Consider the following 23,802-nt stretch of genomic DNA (forward strand, 5'->3'; position numbering starts at 1 on the left):
GTTAACGCAAACGTTAGCCATTTGCGTTAACGCACAAAATCTGCGAGAGTGTGAAAGAGCCCTAAGGACTGCAGTCATAAAACCCCTTAACCCCCTTGGCGGTATGAAAAATACCGCCAGGGGGAAGCGCAACAGTTTTTTTTTAAATTTTTTTTTTTTTTATCATGTAGCGAGCCGAGGGCTCGCTACATGATAGCCGCTGCTCAGCGGCATCCCCCCAGCCCCGCCGATCGCCTCCGGCGATAGGCGATCAGGAAATCCTGTTCAAAGAACGGGATTTCCTGGAGGGCTTCCCCCGTCGCCATGGCGACAGGGCGGGATGACGTCACCGACGTCAGCGACGTCGGGACGTCATTGGGAGACCCGATCCACCCCTCGGCGCTGCCTGGTACTGATTGGCCAGGCAGCGCTCGGGGTCTGGGGGGGGGGGGGGGGCGCGCGCCGCACCGGATAGCGGCGATCGGGCGCGCGGCGGCGGCGATCGGGGTGCTGGCGCAGCTAGCAAAGTGCTAGCTGCGTCCAGCAAAAAAAAAAATTAAGTAAATCGGCCCAGGAGGGCCTGAGCGGCACCCTCCGGCGGCTTACCCCGTGTCACACACGGGGTTGCCACCAAGGAGGTTAAAGAGAGTCTGAAGCGAGAATAGATCTCGCTTCAGACCTCATATATAGCAGGGGCACGTGTGCCCCTGCTAAAACGCCGCTATCCCGCGGCTTAACGGGGGTCCCTGTCCCCCCAAACCCCCTCCGTAATGCGGGGGAGCGCTTCCTGGTTGGGGCAGGGCTAACCGCGCCTGTCAGCGCGTATCTCCGCCTCTCCCCCTCCCAGTCTTCCTTCACTGAGAAGGGTGGGGGAGAGGCGGCGATGCGCGTCTGATAGACGCGACTGGAGGCAGGGCTGCAGCCGTTAGCCCTGCCTCCAGGAAGACAATTTCAGCGACCAACTTTTGCGGGGATTGGGTTGGGGGTGAAGGGACCCCCGTTTAGCCGCGGGATAGCGGCGTTTTAGCAGGGGCACACGTGCCCCTGCTATATATGAGAGCTGAAGCGAGATTTAGTCGCGCTTCAGTGTCTCTTTAAGGACCAGACACTTTTTTTCCATTCAGACCACTGCAGCTTTAACGGTTTATTGCTCGGTCATACAACCTACCATCTAAATTAATTTTACCTCCTTTTCTTGTTCCTAATACAGCTATCTTTTGGTGCTATTTGATTGCTGCTGTGATTTTCAGTTTTTATAATATTCATCAAAAAAAGACACAAATTTTGTCCAAAAAATGATTTTTTTAACTTTCTGTGCTGACATTTTTCAAATAAAGTAAAATTTCTATATACATTTTTGTCCAAATTTATTGTGCTACATGTCTGATAAAAAAAAAAAAAAAAACATTCAGTGTATATTTATTGGTTTGGGTAAAAGTTATAGCGTTTACAAACTATGGTGCAAAAAGTGAATTTTCCCATTTTGAAGCATCTCTGACTTTTCTGAGCACCTGTCATGTTTCATGAGGTCCTAAAATTCCAGGATAGTATAAATACCCCCAAATGACCCCATTTTGGAAAGAAGACATTCCAAAGTATTCACTAAGATGCATGGTGAGTTCATAGAAGATTTTATTTTTTGTCACAAGTTAGCGGAACATGACACTTTGTGACAAAAAAAAAAAAAAAATGAAATCTGCCACGGACTCGCCATGCTGAATACTTTGGGGTGTCTACTTTCCAAAATGGGGTCATTTTGGGGGGTGCTAAATTGTAAGCACCCCTGTAAAGCCGAAAGGTGCTCATAGGACTTTGGGCCCCTTAGCGCACCTAGGCTGCAAAAAAAAGTGTCACACGTGGCATCGCTGTACTCAGGAGAAATAGTATAATGTGTTTTGGGGTGTATTTTTTACACATACCCATGCTGGATGGGAGAAATATCTCTGTAAATGGACCTATGTGTGTAAAAAAAATTAAAAAAAGTCATTTACAGAGATATTTCTCCCACCCAACATGGGTATGTGTAAAAATACACCCCAAAACACATTATACTACTTCTCCTGAGTACGGCAAAACCATGTGTGACACTTTTTTTTTTGCAGCCTAGGTGCGCTAAGGGGCCCCAACGTCCTATTCACAGGTCATTTTGAGGCATTTGGTTTCTAGACTACTCCTCACGGTTTAGGGCCCCTAAAATGCCAGGGCAGTATAGGAACCCCACAAGTGACCTCATTTTAGAAAGAAGACACCCCAAGGTATTCCGTTAGGTGTATGGTGAGTTCATAGAATATTTTATTTTTTTTGTCACAAGTTAATGGAAAATGACACTTTGTGGAAAAAAATAAAAAAATAAAAGTAAATTTCTGCTAACTTTTGACAAAAAATAAAATCTTCTATGAACTCACCATACACCTAACGGAATAGCTTGGGGAGTCTTCTTTCTAAAATGGGGTCACTTGTGGGGTTCCTATACGGCCCTGGCATTTTAGGGGCCCAAAACCGTGAGGAGTAGTCTAGAAACCAAATGCCTCAAAATGACTGTTCAGGGGAATAAGCATCTGCAAATTTTGATGACAGGTGGTCTATGAGGGGCCGAATTTTGTGGAACCAGTCATAAGCAGGGTGGCCTCTTAGATGACAGGTTTTATTGGCACTGAAGTTCAGGAAGCGCAGGATGTTCTCAAATCGTGACCTGGACATGGCAGCAGAGAATATGGACATGTGATGTATTGGGTGCGTAGACCAATAAGACCGCAATACATTCTTTTTGACTAGACCCATGTTAAAGGAGAAGGCCCCGAAAAATGTTACGTTCGGAATCTTGGAGTGGCTTCCACCGTAAAGGCTGGGCATAGTAGCTTCTTGGATTGGCGGTTGCGTATTGTGTGGCATAACGGTTGGTCTCGCCACAATTAAATCGTACCAGCAGTGATCAGAAAAAAAAATTCTGTCACTGCGGTGGGGCGGGTGAGGGTTTGGCCGGGTGATCAGAAGCCCGCAGGGGGGCAGATTAGGGCCTGATCTGGTGGATAGGAGTGCTAGGGGGTGACAGGAGGTGATTGATGGGTGTCTCAGTGGGTGATTAGAAGGGAGAATAGATGCAATCAATGCACTGGGGAGGTAATCGGAAGGGGGTCTGAGGGGGATCTGAGGGCTTGGCTGAGTGATCAGGAGCCCACACGGTGCAAATTAGGGCTCGATTTGATGGGTAGGTGTGCTAGGGACAGGAGGTGATTGATGGGTGTCTCAGGGTGTAAATAGATGGGGGAATAGATGCAAGCAACGCACTGGGGAGGTGATCGGGGGTATCTGAGGGCAATCTAAGGGTGTGGGCCGGTCATTGGGAGCCCGCAAGGGGCAGATGAGGGTCTGATCTAATGGGTATGATGGGTAGCAGTGACAGGTGGTGACAGAGGGTGATTGATGGGTGATTAGAGGGGAGAACAGATGTAAATAATGCACTGGGGAGGTGATCAGAGGGGTCTGGGGGGGGGCTATCTCAGGGTGTGGGCGGGTGATTGGGGTCTGATCTGATGGGTAGTAGTGACAGGTGGTGACAGGGTGATTGATAGGTGATCAGTAGGTGATTACAAGGGAGAGTATATGCAAGCAATGCACTGTCAAGTTAATCAGAGCGGGTATGGGGGGCTATCTGAGGGTGTGGGCGGGTGATTGGGTGCCCGCAAGGGGCAGATTAGGGTCTAATCTGATGGGTAGCAGTGACAGGTGGTGACAGGGGGTGATTGATGGGTGATTGATGGGTGTTTAGAGGAGAGAACAGATGTAAACAATGCACTTGGAAGGTGATCTGACGGCGGGTCTGCGGGCGATCTGAGGGTGTGGGTGGGTGATCAGGCGCCCGCAAGGGGCAGGTTAGGGTCTGATCTGATGGGTAGCAATGACAGGTGGTGACAGGGGGTGATTGATGGGTGATTATAGGGGAGGATAGATGTATACAGTACACAGGGGGGGGGGGGTCTGGGGAGGATCTGAGGGTGCGGGGGGGGGGGGTGATCAGGAGCCCCCAGGGGGCAGTTAAGGGATTAATCTAAAAAATAGCGTTGACAGATAGTGACAGGGAGTGATTGATGACTGATAAGGGGGGTGATTGGGTGCAAACAGGGGTCTGAGGGGGTGGGCGGGGGGGGGGGGGGGTCTGAGGGGTGCTGTGGGCAATCAGAGGGCAGATCAGTGCGTTTGGGTGCAGACTAGGGTGGCTGCAGCCTGCCCCGGTGGTCCCTCGATCACTGGGACCACCAGGGCAGGAGGCAGCCTATATAATACGCTTTGTATACATTACAAAGCGTATTACACGCTTGTAACGCGGCAAACGAGGGGTTAACAACCCGCCAGCGCTTCCAAACGACCGGCAGGTTGACGTCGTGGGTGGGCGGAGCCTATTGCCGGCGGATAAGCGTGCATCACTGCATGCGATCCCCGGTCAGGAAGAGTCCCAGGACTCGACGCCCATCGGCGTTACGTGGTCCTGGGCATGCCACTTTGCCGCCGCCGCCCATAGGTAGTGGGCGGTCGGCAAGTGGTTAAAGAGAAACTGTAACAACAGAGTAGAATGCAGTAAATTATTCAAAATTCACACATTTATGGTGGTGATTTTCCTGGGTTCAGCATCAGAAACACTTCCTATAGCTATAGGCCCATAAGGAGGGCAAAAAAAAAAAAATCAGATCCAGGAAATTAGAGACCTGTAAGCTTAACATCAGTTGTATGCAGACTATTTGAGGGATTACTAAGAGATACTATACATGACTTCATGGTAGAAAATAATCTTATTTCTCAGCAACAACATGGGTTTACTAAAGACAGGTCCTGTTTGACTAACATGCTCAGCTCTTATGAGGTAGTGAACGCTAATGTGGATATTGGGAATGCTGTAGATGTGATATACTTGGACTTTGCAAAGGCCTTTCACACTGTTCCCCACAAAAGTCTGGTGCAAAAGTTGAGGATGCAAGGACTGGGGAAGAGTCTGTGTGCATGGATAGGGAACTGGCTCATGGACAGAAAACAAAGAGTTGTGTTCAATGGATCATACTCAAAATGGATGACTTAGCAGTGGGGTCCCACAGGGGTCTGTACTGGGTCCAGTGCTCTTCAATTTATTTATTAATGACCTAGTAGATGCAGTAGTAAGCAATGTTGCTATTTTTGCAGATGATACAAAATTGTGCAGAATCATCAACTCTCAGAAACATAGGGACATATTGCAACAGGATCTGGATAGGATGGCTAAATGGGCACATAAACGGCAGATGAAATTCAATGTTGAAAAATGTAAAGTCATGCATTTTGGTCGTACCAATGGTCTAGTCTAGCACCATACAAAATAAATAGGATACAGTTGGGGACATCAATATTGGAGAAGGACTTACGAGTACTCATCGACAATAAGTTAAATAATCATACTCCATTCCAAGCTGCTGCACCTAAAGCTAACACAATTTTGGGATGCATTAAAAGTGAAATAAAAAAAAAAAAACGAGATGCTAGCATAATATTGCCCCTGTTTAACTCTCTAGTAAGGCCACATCTAGAATATGGAATTCAGTTCTGGGCACCACATTAAAGGAAAGATATTGCAGTTTTAGAGCAGGTGCAGAGACGGGCAACAAAATTGATACGTGGGATGGAAGGTCTCACTTACCAAGAAAGGATAGATAAACTGGGTTTACTTAGTCTAGAGAAAAGACGCCTTAGACTGGATCTTATTAACATGTATAAATACATCAGCGGGCAATACAAAAGTTTGGCGGATGGGCTTTTTGTCCCTAGGCCTTCTCAAAGGACTAGAGGACATGATCTGCGCATGGAGGAAAAACGTTTTAGCCATTTATTTAGGAAAGGGTTCTTTACAGTAAGCGTGATTAAGATGTGGAATGCATTGCCACAGGAAGTCGTTATGGCAAACTCTATCCCGGCATTTAAAGTGGGCTTAGATGCTTTCCTTGCGTTGAAAGACATCCATGGCTACAATTACCAGGTAATGCCCAATGATGTTGATCCAGGGATTCTATCCGATTGCCATCTGGAGTTGGGAAGTAAGGTTTCCCTTTTGGGGCTAATTGGACCATGCCTTCATTGCCTTGTAAGGGTTTTTTCGACTTCCTCTGGATGAACAGGGATATGTGAGGGAGCAGGCTGGTATTTTACTTTGTTCTCTGGTTGAACTCGATGGACGTATGCCTTTTGTCAACCTAAATAACTATGTAACTATATTGCGGTATATTGTCATGTAGCCCCAACCTCCCAATGAGGCTTAACCTAGGCTGTTTATGATGTGGATTTCTCCTTTCCTTGGTGTGACAGTGCAGATGATCGTCTATCGGCAGCACAACGGCAATGACATTAAGAAAGTACGCCAATAGGTAAGCAGCAAGACTGTAATGATAAAAAGGTTACCGTTGGGTTTAGTGGGACAAAAGTTAGTCTTCAGCACAGTGGTAGTAGCAGGGTTAGAGTGTGGTATAATAATAATAATAATAATAATAATAATAATAATAATAATAATTTATATAGCGCTTTACCCCCTGGGGACTCAAAGCGCTGTGACCCTGCGTTATGCAGACTCAAAGGCTCGGGAAAAGAGGTGGGTTTTAGCCTTTTCTTTAAGCTGTCCAGAAAAGGAGGAAGGAGCCTCCCGCATTGATTGTGGAAGTGAGTTCCATAGAGTAGAGGCTGCATAGGAAAAGGCCCGAGCACCAAGTATTTTTAAGTGGATCTTGGGAATATCCAGAGTAATCATATTGGCAGAGCGGAGGGTGTGTGGAGGGACATATAGCTACAATAGATCCTCTATGTACTTGGGCCCCATGTGGTTTAACCTCCTTAGCGGTATGGACGAGCTCAGCTCGTCCATTACCGCCGGAGGGTGCCGCTCAGGCCCTGCTGGGCCGTTTTTCTTCAAATAAAAAAGGTGCACACGCAGCCGGCACTTTGCCAGCCGCGTGTGCTACCTGATCGCCGCCGCTCTGCGGCGATCCGCCACTAGCAGCGGTGAAAGAGGGTCCCCCCAGCCGCCCGAGCCCTGCGCAGCTGGACCAATCAGTTCCGGCCAGCGCTAGGGGCTGGATCAGAGGCGGCTGACGTCAGGACGTCGGCTGACGTCCATGACGTCACTCCGCTCGTCGCCATGGCGACGAGGAAAGCAAAACAAGGAGGGCCGCTCATCGCGGACCTTCTTGTTACTTCTGATCGCCGGAGGCGATCAGAAGTATGCGTCAGGAGCGCCCTCTAGTGGGCTTTCATGCAGCCAACTTTTAGTTGGCTGCATGTAATAGATTTTTTTTTATTAAAAAAAAAAAAAAACCTCCCGCAGCCGCCCTGGCGATCTTAATAGAACGCCAGGGTGGTTAAAGCCTTGAATGTCAACAGGCAGATCTTAAAATGGATTCTCCATTTTACTGGCAAGGAGTGATGAGTTGGCAGTACTGGGGAGATGTGTGAGCTGCGGGGGGCATTGGCTAGGAGTCTGGCTGCTGCATTCTGTACTTGTTATAGGGGGCGAACAATCTTATCCAGTGATCCAACGAACAGGCATTGCAGTAGTCTAGACGGGAGGATACAAATGCATGAACTTGCGCAGGTAGGTCTCCAGCTCATATGTGGTTTAGGTATTAGGGTACGTTTCAACTTGAGCGGCGCGATTTGCTCGCGGAAACCGCGTCAACAAATCCGCATGCGGTTGCGGATTCGTTGACGTTTCCATGCGGATTTTCACGCGGAATCGCCCGCGGTTTTAACGACGCGATTTTAACCATGTCAATGCCGGCAAGCATTGACATGGGTTTTAAGATGAAATCGCATGCGGAAACGCCAGGAAAACCGCAAGACTAAAGAGCTTGCGGTTTTCCTATTTAGTTACATTACCGACGATTCGCGTGCGGGTGTGCGGCGTGCGAATTCTGACGGCTCTGCTGTGCAGATTTTTTCTGCATAGCGAGCCGCACAGAATTCCTGACAAGTGGAAACAGCGCCATCCACTTGTATTGGTTGAGCGAATCTGCATGCAGGAAACGCATGCAGATTCGCCCGAGTGGAAACGAGCCCTTAATTCTTGCTATATTTCTCAGATAGAAAAATTAGGTCTTAACAGCAGATGCCTGCTGTCTGAGTGTTAGCTTTCAATCCAGGATCACCCCCAGGTTTCGCAGAGTCTTTATACTGTACGGTATCTCCCCCAATATGCTAGTTTGAAGTGGGAAGAGTTTTGGACTTTATCCATCATGTGTGGACCGTCTACCACCAACACCTCTGCTTTGTCAGAGTTCAGTCTCAGCCAGCTGGTGTTCATCCAGTTTTGTAGTTCCCCTAGACAGGCATTGATGGATGTTAACGGGTCTTGTGTGCCAGGCTCGAAGGACAGGTAAAGTTGTGTATTGTCTGCGTAACAATGGTATCCTAGGACACAGTTCTGCGGTAGTAAGAGGGTCAGTGTTAAGGTGCGTACACATGTCCAACTTTACGCCCGATTGTCATTTAAATGTCTAAAGGCGCGTACACACGCCGGATTACTGCAAACGATGGGTCGTCAGACCCACCGGCGGGGTGGCCGTTCTTCCGACAGTTTGCCTGTGTCTACAGTCTTTTGGCAGACTGATAAGGCTGGTTTTGACAGATCCGCTCGGCGCCTTAAGTGCAAACAACAAGTCCTTCAAATGTCCTGTACATACTGACCAACAAAGCGGGTGATATTCTAATTATTATGTTGTTATTTAAATAACTTGATAATGGACTGGATAGAACAATGGACTAGATTAAACAACTGATAAAACAACAGTTTGTTTGAACGTCTATTAGTTGGATAAAGGACTATAAGTCGCTTATACACAAGTACGGACCTGACAGTCATTTGAACGACAGTTGGTCCAACTAATCCGCCAAGCGGATCGGGCAAACCGGCTGTTATCAGTCACTCGATTGCGCGTACACACGTCCAACTTGTTGTTCAAACGACAAGTTGGACAACAAGTTGAGCGGAAAATCAGGACGTGTACGTACCATTAGAGCAGTTTAGAGGATAGATTAGGATGGGAGTTTGATTCCAGCTTTACATTTGAATATAACATTTCTAATATTAATATCAATCTGTTATGCGGTGAACCTTGACCTACTCAATACTGAGCATTATTAAGCTCAAGCTGAAAGACTGGAGAGGGCAGCTGGAGAAGTGAGCAAGTGTCATTTCGACTACTACATAAAAGTAACTTGCACTTCAAACAGATTTCACATATCTAAGTAAACACTAGCAACCTCAGGGGTCATGCTGATCCCAAGCACTTGGTTGCTTAAAGGGAACCTGAGGAGAGAGGGACATGGAGACCGACATCTTTAATTCCTTTTAAATAATGCACACTGCCTGACTGTCTGTCCTGCTTATCCTCTGCCTTTAACACTTCAAAAGGACAACTGTAGGAAGAGGTATACGGAGGCTGTCATATTTATTTCCTTTTAAGCAATACCAAGTTGCCTGGCTATCCTGCTGATCATCTGCCTCTAATAATTTTAGCCATAGACCCTGAAAAAGCATGCAGATGATCAGGCGTTCTTACATTATTGTCAGATCTGAGGAGATTAATTACATGCTTGTTTCTGGTGTTATTCAAACACTACACTAGTTTCAGAGACCCCTGCGAGAGCCGCACCATGTGATTACTTGGCAAGGACGCTGATCACATGATTGCCATTGAGAAACTACAGAGCTTTGGAAGGAATTCAAACAGCTGACCGGGGAGAACTGAACAGTATACAACCCCGGAAATGGTAAAACTGCAAACTGATTTATCTGAGCAGTGTGTAGTGTGGACTGAGCTGCTCCAGGGAACTTGCGTTTGCAACTGTGTTAGTTGCTGGTTAAAAAAAAAAAAAAAAACTTGTGCCATTTTTGGATTGGGAGCACTGTGTTTTCATTGCCTAGTGCTGAGAGAACATTCCCATAAACCCATTCTAAGTCCAGGGACGGACTTAGCCTCCCCAGGCCGTTAGTCCAGGAATGCACCGCTGCAACATACTGTTCGTAGAATTCAATCCGTTGGTCCTCGTTTTACATGGGGGTGGTAAAATTGGGTAGTAATTGTCCAATAAAAATTGGATGTGTGTACACCCCCTTATCTGCTAGTCCTCAATTTTTGACAGATTTTTTTCATGGAAAAAGTAGGAGGATAGGTTTAATTGCAGGTATATACACAGCATGTTGTGCCAAGCCAATTCCCCTTTAAAGCAGATCTGAGATGAAAAACTAACTATAACAAATAACTTGTCTATATATCTTATCTAAAGTTTAGATAGTTTACACAGCATATCTAGCTGTAAACAGCTTCAAAAGTTTATGATTATTTATTCCTGTGATACAATGAGGGCAGCCATGTTCTGTTTGTCACATTGTCACAAGCTGAGGGCTGGAGATGCTATCAGCTTGCCGGTGTGTAAATTCAGTCCCCCCTCCGCCTCTGAAATCTCTGGCTAGTAACCTCCTCCTCCTGCCCAGTCTGAGCTCCCTTAAAAGGGTCACTTAAGCCAAAATTAAATTTTACTCACCTGGAGCTTCTACCAGCCCCCTGAAGCTGTCCGGTGCCCATGTAGACTCGCTCCGGTGCTCCTGGCCCCGCCGGCAGCCACTTCCAGTTTCGGCGACAGGAGCCAACAGGCCGGGAACGCGAGTGATTCTTTGCGTTCCTGGCCGTAATAGCGCCCTATATGCGGTTATATGATATATGCTATAACAGCATAGAGGGCACTATTACTGCCAGGAACGCGAAGAATCACTCGCATTCCCGGCCTGTCGGATCCTGTCGCCGAAACTGGAAGTGGCTGCCGGCGGGGCCAGGAGCACCGGAGCGAGTCTACATGGGCACCGGACAGCTTCAGGGGGCTGGTAGAAGCCCCAGGTGAGTAAAACTTTTTTTTTTTATTTGGCTTAAGTGTCCCTTTAAGCCCTTACTACAAAAGGAGCTGTGGGCAAGGCTTGTTTAGTTTATAGGATTTAGAGTTTAAAGAAAAAAAGAAAAAAAAAAGTATTCAGCTTGAGGAATGCACTTTAAACTGTATGAAAGGAACACAATTATGCAATGAGAAACCGGATACTGTAGACAACTGCCGCTTTGGCAAACTCGCAGCTGCTAAAATCAAAGTGCCCAACAAGTACATACATAGACCACTAATTTGCCCTCTGAAATATGACATTGTCTTAATCGTTGACTGGTAAATTCTAGAATTACACACCAGGACCCTCTCCCGACGCCTCTGGGCTTTGTGCATGGTGCTTGCTTTGGTGCCCACTTCTACTTGCACAACTTTATTCAACTAATTTGGTTGGTGGCGAGGATGGAGTAAAACTAATGCATACAACATTTGCATAATCTTGCATCATTGATCACCATCCCTATTGTTAATGAGGCACCGCCAGTAGGAAGAACACTGTTTTTTGTTTTGTTTTTTTTATATATCAGTGAGTGAATCATTTTCCAGATTCAAAGATCTTGTTAAAGTAGATAAATAAACTTTCCCGCTGGGACACCTCAACTAGACTAGCTTCAACTATATACAGTGCAATTGCATATAATGTTCAGTATGGTAGAACATCAAACATACAGTAGCATAAAAAGAAAGCCTCATCATAGCCACTAGAGCAGTGCAATGCATTATTATACTACAAAACACAGTTTTAGCTTTCTTTGATACCCTGCATTAAATGAGCATTACTCAAGGGCATGTGTGGCACAAGAATAACAAAACGCACAGCCACTTATCGATTTTAGTGCAAAGAAGTTGTGACAGTGTGAAATATTGTCATAGATCAAGCAAACGAAAAAAAATTAACATTTCTAAGCCTTTATTACACACAGTATATTAAAGATTTTAGTCTGCTGTTTTACGTGAATGACAACAAGGTTAATAGATAAAGCATATAAATGATCACCCCAAACCATTAAAAATCAGAACCAGATCTTTGCTGCAGATGACTGATCAGCTCAAGAAGCAACAAAAAAAAAAAATAAAAAAAAAAAAAGAAAGAAAAAAAGTCAATTAACCCTTTCCATACCGAAGTAGTTGAACAATACGTAGATTACACAATTGCCAAAGCACGCTCCCGTCAATCCCACCATTTGTGTCATGTTCGCGCCGCTGTCCCAGCGACAGCTGAGTTCCATGCGCACGTCAGGAGCAGTTTTCAATGGCTCCTGACTTTGTGATCACTGCCAGCAGATCACAGCTCTGGACCTGAACTCTTACACAAGACAGAAGGAAAACAGAGAAATGCAGCCGGTATATATTTAGAGAGTTCAACGGGCCTGATTCACAAAGCGGTGCAAACTGTTTGCACGCCAGTGAAAAGCCCTTTATCACACCGAAACTCAGTTTAGGCGTGATAAGAAGAAACTTGCGCAAAATTCCCGCGCGCAAAGTTTTGCGCGCGCAGTCGCACAGCGTGATGTGCCCATTAAACCCTATGGGCGCTGCGCGTGGATTTGAGCGACTGCGCGTGGGACTTTGCGCGCAATAAAGAGCACAAAGCGGTGCTAACTCAGCGTTGCAAAGGTTATCACGCCTAAAGTCTTTTAGGCGTGATAACTGAGTTATCACCGCTTTGTGAATCAGGCCCAACCTGTTTAAAGGACTTCCGAGGCCAAAGAGATGAAAAATACACAATACCTTTTATATATATGGATCCACGGAGGACGTCCAGCGCGTCCTCCTCACCGTAGCGCCGTCATTGCTGCCTTTTCCTATCACCCCCGGCTCGGCCCGACCCCACTGAACGGGTCGCATAGGGTGCCACTACTAAGATGGCCGCCGCCTTGAGCCGCGGCTGCGCAGTACGCTTTGCCCTTAGTGCGACTGCGCAGCCTTCAGCCCGCCTCCCGCAGCGTACGGATTCCGCAATGCTGCCCCAGCGTATGTCGGGCGCGCTCACATCATTGCGAGCAGTGCATGTGAGGACGCGCCCCCTTCACAGTATAGTATACGGAGACACGCTGGGGGAGCGAGCATTGCATTATACTATTGCTAGCGTGGAGAAAGTAAGTTATTAGCCTTGTCAAAGTTTGATTTGTGGGGTCTGATTTTTATTTTACTTCCATAAAAATGCCTAAAATCATGTTTTTATTTTAAAAATGTAAAGGCAAAAATTTGAGAATATTTTTAAAGGGCCCATACCCAATTCACTGTAATCATACTGATAGCTGCCTTTCTATATATACATACACATATGTGTGTATATATATATATATATATATATATATATATATATATATATATACACACATATGTGTATGTATATATAGAAAGGCAGCTATCAGTATGATTACAGTGAATTGGGTATGGGCCCTTTAAAAATATTCTCAAATTTTTGCCTTTACATTTTTAAAATAAAAACATGATTTTAGGCATTTTTATGGAAGTAAAATAAAAATCAGACCCCACAAATCAAACTTTGACAAGGCTAATAACTTACTTTCTCCACGCTAGCAATAGTATAATGCAATGCTCGCTCCCCCAGCGTGTCTCCGTATACTGTACTGTGAAGGGGGCGCGTCCTCACATGCACTGCTCGCAGTGATGTGAGCGCGCCCGACATACGCTGGGGCAGCATTGCGGAATCCGTACGCTGCGGGAGGCGGGCTGAAGGCTGCGCAGTCGCACTAAGGGCAAAGCGTACTGCGCAGCCGCGGCTCAAGGCGGCGGCCATCTTAGTAGTGGCACCCTATGCGACCCGTTCAGTGGGGTCGGGCCGAGCCGGGGGTGATAGGAAAAGGCAGCAATGACGGCGCTACGGTGAGGAGGACGCGCTGGACGTCCTCCGTGGATCCATATATATAAAAGGTATTGTGTATTTTTCATCTCTTTGGCCTCGGAAGTCCTTTAATGCCCCCTCATCTGTGACTAATCACAAGATGTAATTTGATCTCTTCCCTGAGTCACATGACTGCCACAGCAGATAAGGTAATTTGAAAGCACAGGTTATTTATTTATAAAGCGCCAACATATTACGCAGCACTGCCACATATTACGATATATGGTTAACGATATGTTAAATGGTTAACGATATGTCTGCTCCCATGTATCAGGAAGTAAAAACAGTGCAGATTGTAGGATTTGTATCTGTAAGAAAGAAATGTTTTATCTTTAAAAGGTTATTATGCTGTTGTGTATCATATAGCGCAGAGAGGACGTTCTGAATTCCGGTCCTTTCAGGGAAAATAAAAAAAAGTGTTACTTCAGCTTGAAAAAAAATAAAAAACAGTTTAACTTACATGGGGCTTCTTGCAGCCCCTCCCCCCCCCATACCAGCGCCATCCTTCCACAACCTTCCAGCAAGCAGCGGCGACCCCTGAAAGCTGGCCGATCGCAGGGCCCCCAACCGTCCCGTTTTCGGCAGGACGGTCCCGATTTTGGGGGGCCCTCCTGCTGTCCCGCGCTGCCCCCCCCCCTTTGTCCCGGCCGCTGGGGAGAGAGGGGGAATGGATACCCGCCGCTATTAAGCTTCTCCCTCCCTCTCTCCTAATGTGCCCCCAGTGTCCCCTTCCCCTCCGCAGAGTAAACAAATGTGCAGCGGAGCAGGCTGTAACTTTACCGTTGCCTCTCCGCTGCGTACGTACTGGGATCCCATCTGCTCTTCTCGCGGCTTCTGCATCCTGGCTAAACCTGACAGGAGAGGCAACGGTTAAGTTACAGCCTGCTCCGCTGCACATTTGTTTACTCTGCGGAGGGGAAGGGGACACTGGGGGCACATTAGGAGGGAGGGAGGGAGGGAGGGAGGGAGGGAGAAGCTTAATAGCGGCGGGCATCCATGCCGTGTACGTATCCCGGGCTGGTGCCTCAATCGGGTTTTTTTTCCCCCCCTCTCTGCCCACCCACGGCCACCCTCACCACCCTCCTCTCCACCGGCACCCTCCCTTTCGGGAGTAATTAATTAAAAAATTTTAATAAAAAAAAAAAAAATTGTGGCCGTGACTATGGGGTTGGGGGTGTGGCCAGGGGTGTGGCCTAAGTGTCCCGCTTTCGACACTCAAAATGTTGGGAGGTATGCGATCGTGGCCGTTGCTAGGAGTGTTCTGCACAGGCACAGTAGTATCGATTTTCCTGCACTGCCATGCTCAGAACGCTGTTAAACAGCAAATTCTGGGGTACGATCCTTTATAAAGTGAAGGATCAAAGAACACAGTCCTTTTTGGGGCAATCCACCTTGCCCTTTAGTGCTTATTTATACCTTTGAAAAGGACTAAGTATACTATAATGCAATCTCAAATAGGCAAAAAAGTCTCTGAAAAAACTTTATTAACACACGTACAAAAAATAGAAAAAGTGGTTCTTCAATATCACAAGGTCTAAAAAACATTGGTTGGTTTGGAACAACAATTGGTTGTAGCTTTGTGGGCATTTAAACTTCAAGGCAACGACACATGTTCGTTTCGGGCTTTTGTATAGAATTGTATGTGCCCTTCGTCAGGCCGTAATACCCAATTTTAAAAATAAAAATAGTATATAATAACAATTGTTATTGTATATAACAACCAATTGTTGTTCCAAACCAACCAATGTTTTTTAGACCTTGTGATATTGAAGAACCACTTTTTCTATTTTTTGTACGTGTGTTAATAAAGTTTTTTCAGAGACTTTTTTGCCTATTTGAGATTGCATTATAGTATACTTAGTCCTTTTCAAAGGTATAAATATGCTCAGAACGCTGCCATGCACAGGGATGCAACAACTAGGCGCATAGCCAGCCAGATTTCAGGAGATCGCCGCTGCTGGCTGGAGGGTCACAGAAGAAGGGCACAGGTCATGGGGGGGGGGGGGGGAAGGGCTGCAAGATGCCCCAGGTAAGTTATACTTAACCCATTTGCCTTCCGTCGTTTTCACTTGAGCAACGTTCCCCTCCCATTCATTAGCCTATAACTTTATCACTACTTATCACAATGAACTGATCTATATCTTGTTTTTTCCGCCACCAATTAGGCTTTCTTTGGGGGGTACATTTTGCTAAGAGCAACTTTACTGTAAATGAATTTAACAGGTGGAATACGAAAAAAACGGAAAAAATTCATTATTTCTCAGTTTTCAGCCATTATAGTTTTAAAATAATACATGCCTCCATAATTAAAACTCACGTATTGTATTTGCCCATATGTCCCGGTTATTACACCGTTAAAATTATGTCCCTATTACAATGTATGGCGGCAATATTTTATTTGGAAATAAAGGTGCATTTTTTCCGTTTTGCATCTATCACTATTTACAAGTTTAAAATAAAAAAAAAATATATATAGAAATATTTCATCTTTACATTGATATTTAAAGAGGAACTGTAACGTCAAAACGTCCCCTGGGGGGTACTCACCTCAGGTGGGGGAAGCCTCCAGATCCTAATGAGGCTTCCCACGCCGTCCTCCATCCCTCAGGGGTCTCGCTGCAGCCCTCCGTGCAGCGGTGACGTCAATATTTACCTTCCCGGCTCCTGCGCAGGCGCTCTGACGGCTGTCGGCTCCGAAGTAGGCGGAAATACCCGATCGCCGTCGGGTCTGCTCTACTGCGCAGGCGCAAGTTTCCGGCGCCTGCGCAGTAGAGCGGACCCGACGGAGACCGGGTATTTCCGTCTATTTCCGTGCCGAAAGCAGCCACAGCGCCCCCGCTGGAGCCAGCAAAGGTAAATATTAAAGCTACAGTCGGGTCTGTTGCCGGCTGTTCGGAGGGCTGCAGCGAGACCCCCGTGGGACAGAGGACGGCATGGGAAGCCTCATTAGGATCCAGAGGCTTCCCCCACCCGAGGTGAGTACCCCCCAGGGGAGGTTTTTGATGTTACAGAGTCTCTTTAAAAAGTTTAGACCCTTAGGTAAATATTTACATGTTTTTTTTTATTGTAATGGGGTTTTTTTTTATATTAAACATTTTATTTGGGTATTTTTCGGAGGGTGGGATGTAAACCATATTTTTTTAATGTAATTGTGTGTTGATTTAAAAAATTTTCACTTTTTGTTGTAGTTTTACTTTTTGGCCACAGGATGGCGGCCATGAGTTTGTTTACATGACGTCACTCTAAGCGTAACACACGCTTAGAGTGACGCATCGGGGAGGGAACAGCCAGAAAAGGCGCAGCTTCCGAGAGAAGCTGTCGCTTTTTCAGCGGGGTAGAGGAATCAGTGATCGGGCACCATAGCCCGATTCACTGATTGCCTGGCTAACGAACCGCGGGCCGGAAGCGCGCGTGCACGCGTAGTTTCTACGTCCAGGAACCAAAATAGGTTTAAAAAAATAAATAAATAAACACTTTAGATGTCCTTTAAAGGGCCAGAAACACAGTCCAAAAGCCGTTTAAGTAAACCAAAGCTGTCAGTATGGTAAGGTTCGATACTTACCCGGGGCTTCCTCCAGCCCCATAAACATGTGGGAGTCCCTTGTCGTCCTTCCGCAGTCTGCCATTCAGCCACAATCAGTCCCGGTAACTAGTTCAGTCGCGTCAGTCAGCGTCTTCTGCGCATGTGCCCGGGTAAGTATTGAATCTTACTATACTGACAGCTCTAGTACACATTAATGATTAGCTTACAAATTTGATTTGCCTATGCAAATTTAATCTGTTCCCACAATTATGGTAGGAAAAAAAGTTTTTTGTCAAACTAAATGCTCAACTCCAGTAAAACAGAAGCAGAACGTCAATATTTTTGTTAAACAAACCACAGCATACACTGCTCATCCACAAAGGTTGCTGTATAGTATATAAAAGGCACTTGTTGAGCATTACAGCCAATTAACTCTGAACACAACTGCAGCCACAGCACATCATGCTACTTTATTATAGAAAAGGGTTACAAACACTATGACAATAATTTAGCAAATCCGGATGGAATGGGATATTCATCCGAATAAAGATCTATTAAAAAAAAAAGTGCAAACGGAAGTATCCCCTGAGACAGCACAACCCCCCCAGGAGAGCTTCATATACAGAGAGGCAGGCAAGAGAGACCATTGGAACCCTGGCAGGGCAACACACGCGTGCCAATGTTACAGGAAGCGCGTGTCACACTTCCCCCAATGGGCGGACGCGGAAGCCCTGGCACGCGCCAAACATCAGACGCCAGCGCACCAAGCTGCCTACCAGCAATATCAGCCCAAAGATAAACCATCCGATCAGCAAGTCCGTGTACCCCGCCGCCATCTTCCCGCTTCCTGTTTCTCCCGACAGCTGACAGCCGCGTGACAGCAGCGCGTGTATCAGGAGAAAGGGAGATCACGAGCAGCCAATCCAATCTTCCCCGCCTTCTTCCTGGAATCACATAGCAAAGCAGAGCCCGCTCTAAGCGTCTAGTCACCATAGCAACTGGTGACTGGCACGCACGATGCGAGGCGTTCTGCTGGAAAAGTGCCTCGAGTTCCTGGCTGCATGTACTTTTCTTTGTCTTCTATGAGCACACACTAAAAACACAGTAAAAACGCTCTATCTATGAGTCCTTATAAACACAGTCTATGGGAGTTTACATGCTTCAATTCGGCTTTAGAATGCTGGTCACAATTTATACTTTACTGTGTACTATAAGGGCTTGTTCAAACTACTGGGGCACTTTGATTTTTTGTAAGCTCCCTAAAAGCGCTTGTGCAATGATTCCCTACGGCTAGAAACCCACTAGGAGAGCTTTTCTGAGCGCTTTGTGATTTGAAAAGCTCTAGCTAATGTAATGCTATGGGTGTGATCCCACTTGAGTGATGTGATTTCATAAAAATCCCCCATAGCATTGCATTACCAAGAGCTTTTTCAAATCACTCACGCTTACAAAGCTCTCCTAGTGGGTTTCTAGCCTACGAGAGTATTCACATATGAGCAGTTCAATTCCGATCCACTCAACAAAGCGCTGCCTGTAACATTTTTGGGGCGATTTGCCTATAATTACAGTTACCAGATTTTTGTGGGTTCAACCTGGGGGGCGGCGAAAAATGGGTGTAGCCATGACATTGTATGGGCGGGGCTAATGTAATGATGTAACAGCGAGGCATAGCCAACTATGACCATTAAATAATAAAAGCAGCAACATTTACCCCAGACACCGGAAAATAAACGCAATGTGGGCAACATGTCAGCACAAAATAAACGCAATGTGGGCAACATGTCAGCACAAAATAAACGCAATGTGGGCAAACATGTCAGCACAAAATACACACAATGTGGGCAACATGTCAGCACAAAATAAACACAATGTGGGCAACATGTCAGCACAAAATAAACGCAATGTGGGCAACATGTCAGCACAAAATAAACGTAATGTGGGCAACAGGTCAGCAAAAAATAAACGTAATGTGGGCATAATGTCAGCACAAAATAAACGCAAGGAGGACACTGACTGTGTGGGGGAGGGTGACAATGACTGGGTGGGGGAGGGTGACACGGGGAGAAGGGTGACAACGACTGGGTGGGGGAGGGTGACACTAGGTGAGGAGGGTGACAAGGACTGGGTGGGGGAGGGTGACACTAGGTGAGGAGGGTGACAACGACTGGGTGGGGGAGGGTGACAATGACTGGGTGGGGGAGGGTGACACTGGGGTAGAAGGGTGACAACGACTGGGTGGGGGAGGGTGACACTGGGGGACAAGGGTGACAAGGACTGGGTGGAGGAGGGTGACACTGGGGGAGAAGGGTTACAACGACTGGGTGGGGAAGGGTGACACTGGGGGAGAAGAGTGACAACGACTGGGTGGGGGAGGGTGACACTGGGGGAGAATTGTGACAACGACTGGGTGGGGGAGGATGACACTAGGGGAGAAAGGTGACAACAACTGGGTGGGGGAGGGTGACACTGGGGGAGAAGGGTGACAACGACTGGGTGGGGGAGGGTGACACTAGGAGCGGAGAAGACACTGACAGGGTGCTCTCACCCATTTCTTTTTTTTTTAAACATAGTTTTTATTCTCACCCATTTCTTCTCTTTCGTGTAGCTGTATGGTCTCCACGTGGTTGCCGGAGGGTGTGCAGCAGGTCGGGGGCGTGCCTGATGCGGCCAGGCGCCGCTCCGATGAGAGGAGCTGTAGGGGCGGAGCTGACAGGCAGGAACAGCACGCTGAGGGGCAGGGCTGATGCAGCCCGATATCAGCGCTGATTCGAGGGTGGGCGAGGAGCAAGCTGGGGGGCGAGGCAAATGTAGCTGGGTGGCCGCGCCTACCAGAGTGGCCAGAGTCCTGCAGCTGAGACGTCCTGCGAGCAAAAGCGGGACGTTTCCCGGGACACAGTGCTACACGGGACCCCAAATGCGGGACGTCTGGTCACCGTACTATAATGGAAGATAAATTGCAAAGCACCTGAAAAAACAATTTGTATAGCGATTTCCCGAGTGCCTTTAAGCATAAATACACTGTAATTATTGTTTTCTGGATCAAAGAGTTCACGTCAGCAGGGCCGGCGCTACAGCTTAGGCAAAAAGGGGCAATTGCCTCAGGGCCTTTCACGTTTTTATCTATTTAAAGATGTAATTAGTCTGGCTGGGCTGCCGGGTACCACGGCCATTGATGGTGGAAGCAGTGACAGCATATGCAGAGCGATTGTGAGCGGAAGCGACAAACTTATGTCAGCACTGCCAGGAACTTCCCCAAGTCTCCCCATCACACAGTTCCGTGTCTTCTCTCTGCTGCCCACTAGTGGCGCTGACAGGTGAGTTGTACTGTCACTTCCGCTGGCATCGCTCTGCATATGGGGAAGGGGGAACTTCTAAAACGGGGGCATCTGACTTCATATACTACAGGAGACCATGGTGGTATAGCTGGCACTTTGTACTTGAATGGGCTACCTAGTCCCAAGGTGGGGGGGGGGGGGGCATCTGACTATGCTAGGAGGAGGCTACCTAATCATTGGGGGTACATCAAGCTATATACAGTATACTGAGAGGGAGGCTACCTTACCCGGGCCGCATCTTTCTATCTATACTGAGGGGGAGGTTACCTAACCCTGGGGGAACATCCCGCTTTCTATACTGAGTGGGAGGCTACCTACCCCTGGGGGCACAAATGGCTATCTATACTGAGGGATTGGCTACCTAGAGATGGCCGAAGAGATGGAAGCAGCCGGGTGGGGGGGGGGGGGGGGGGTCAGGGGGGCCTCCGAGTAACTTTTGCCCTGGGGCTCCATTAGAGCTAGAGCTGGCAAGGCACGTCAGGAAGTAAAAAAAAAATCGTTTTGCAAAAGCGCTTAGAAAAGCACTGAAAAAAACCCTAACACACAGGTAAGAGCGGGAGGCGCTAACAAAATCACTCACAAAATTGCAAAACGCTGGTGTCAGCGATTGCGATTTTAGATGTGAACAAGGCCTAATAGCTTTTTTGGATGGAGAAGTCAGTCTTGAGAACCAAATATCCCTTTCCCAAGGCTGGTGTCGTAACAGCTTGTGCTGCCCCGTGTCTACGTGAAACTGTAACCTCACCACGCAATCCCACATTTTAAAGCAAACCAGGTTACAAGATTGCTATGGAACTTCAGTGCCCTGCACCCACCATCGCCACCTGCCTTATGGATTGGTATGTGCACAGTCTCCACAATTTTCACTGCTTGGTTGAATCCATGTGATGTGTATGCTGATCTTGTTGCACAATAAATCTCAGCAGTGCCAATGTTCCTTTAATATTTTTTTTGCATATTTAATAATAATAATGATATTTTTATAACGCTTTTCTCCCTGGGGACTCAAAGCGCTGTCGCCCTGCGTTATGCAATCTTAAAGGCTCGGGAGAAGAGGTGTGTTTTAAACCTTTTCTTAAAACTGTCCAGAGAAGGAGGAAGGACTGATTGTGCAAATGAGTTCCATAGAGTAGGGGCTACATAGGAAATGGCCCGAGTACCAAATGTTTTTAAGTTACTTCTGGGAATAACCAAATTCATCTTGTTGGCAGAGCGGAGGGTGCCCGGAGGGACATATAGTTCCAATAGATCTGCTATGTATTTGTCATGTGGTGTAGAGCCTTGAATGTCAGCAGGCAGATCTTAGAATGGATTTTCCATTTTAATGGCAACCAGTGAAGAGTTTGCAGTAATCATGAGACCACAAAATACCAATTGCTACAATAACTCCAAAGTAGCAAATGCAGCCACTATGACCATGAAATAATAAATGCAGCAAACATTACCTCCAATGCGTGCAATGAGGCAAACGTTACCTCCAACATGTCAAATGCAGCAAACTTTACCTCCCACTCATGAAATGCAGTAACGTTTACCTCCCTCACATGCAATGAAGCAAACATTACCCCGTCACATAAAATGCAGCAAACGATACCTCCCTCACATGCAATGAGAAAAATGTTACTTCAGATACATAAAATGCAACAAACGGGAAATGCAGCAAACATTTCCTCCCACACATGTCACACCGGCTGGAGAGGGTGATACTGGGTGAGAAGAGGGTGACATTAGGTGGGAACCCTCCCCCCCCCTTCTTCTCGGCCTGGCTTGCTGAGCTGCTGCTGCAGCGTGAAATCGTGACGCAACAGACAACAAGCAGCATGTTCCTAAGAATTTTCACACTGCATCGCCTAAAAACCACACTAGCTTAAAGTGTACCAGAGATGACATGCAACATGATAAAATAGACGTGTATATACAGTGGCAAGCATACAGACACTTATATATAACAAGAGTTATGCAGCTCTCTCAGTCTATAGAGTCCAATCAAAGTCCACAAATTACTGTGTCCACAATTAGTAGTATATAATACTCTCACCAGATGTCGCTGCTGATTGAACTACAGATCAGCAATATAGGCACCAATTGATGTAATGTTGTCCGCACCAGTCTTCATTCTTTATAGTGTATGTCACCTCAAAGAAATGTATAAACGGGAAAAAACATAGCGTAATCCAGATTAACAGCCACAAGTACACTTGCGATCACCATGCGACTTCACACTTGTGCACTTCCACCCTCAACAATGAGCGAAATTCAGGCTCACCAGATATATATGCTGACCAAGTTGGACCAGCTAGCACGCTTATAGGTTAATAAGGCTTCCATCACACTTTTTAAACGCTGTCCTGGATGCACTTCATCAAACCCAGATCGCACTGAAATACTCAAAACAATGGAACAAACATAGCGCAACTGAGTTTTGAGGCTAATCACTTCAAAACACCTCCACCTCAGTGAAACTGTCCACCAGTGCTTCTTAGGCATGCATATAAATTAGATTGCGCTCTTCGCATATTCTGTAGTAGCTGACCCCAGGAGACCAGCAATAGCGCTTATGGTTACTTCCTCTAACTCCACATGGATAATGTTTTCACCTTAAAGAGGAACTCCAGTGAAAATAATGTAGTAAAAAAAGTGCTTCATTTTTTACCATAATTATGTATAAATGATTTAGTCAGTGTTTGCTCATTGTAAAATCTTTCCTCTCCCTGATTTACAGTCTGACATTTATTACATGGTGACATTGTTACTGTGGGCAGGTTATTTAGCTGTTTCTAGCTGCTCTGTCTGTTAGACAGCTAATAACAGCTATTTCCTGTCTCTGAACATTGTTACATTGTGGCAGTTTGCCAGCAGTACCGCGGTATTCAGAGCCTCTTGTGGGAGGGGTTTCAGCACAAAATCAGTCACACAGCGCCCCCTGATGGTCTGTTTGTGAAAATCATTGTCTTTCTCATGTAAAATGGGGTATCAGCTACTGATTGGGAAAAAGTTCAATTCTTGGTTGGAGTTTCTCTTTAAACTTAAACAGACACCTGCATAGTGTATTACCGCTTTATTTCCACATAAAATTCTTAAAATTGCCCTCACAAAGGTAAAAAGATATGTGTGTATCAAACTTTTCAGTCTCACCGCCGCTGCTGCGTGTTGAAGCG

The 23,802-nt window shown here is 46.5% G+C and overlaps 1 protein-coding gene across 1 annotated transcript in view; it reads right to left on the reverse strand.

The window, feature by feature from the left end:
• LMBRD1 (LMBR1 domain containing 1) overlaps positions 1–18,241 on the reverse strand; it is a 289,978-nt gene extending 271,737 nt beyond the window's left edge. The window contains exon 1 of the mRNA XM_068281447.1: positions 18,086–18,241. Coding sequence (XP_068137548.1) covers positions 18,086–18,145 — 60 coding nt within the window. The 5' untranslated portion in view covers positions 18,146–18,241. The remainder of the gene's footprint in view (positions 1–18,085) is intronic.
• Between the last annotated feature and the right edge of the window lie 5,561 nt (positions 18,242–23,802).

This window comes from Hyperolius riggenbachi, chromosome 4 (assembly GCF_040937935.1).
Source record: "Hyperolius riggenbachi isolate aHypRig1 chromosome 4, aHypRig1.pri, whole genome shotgun sequence".
NCBI lineage: Eukaryota > Metazoa > Chordata > Amphibia > Anura > Hyperoliidae > Hyperolius > Hyperolius riggenbachi.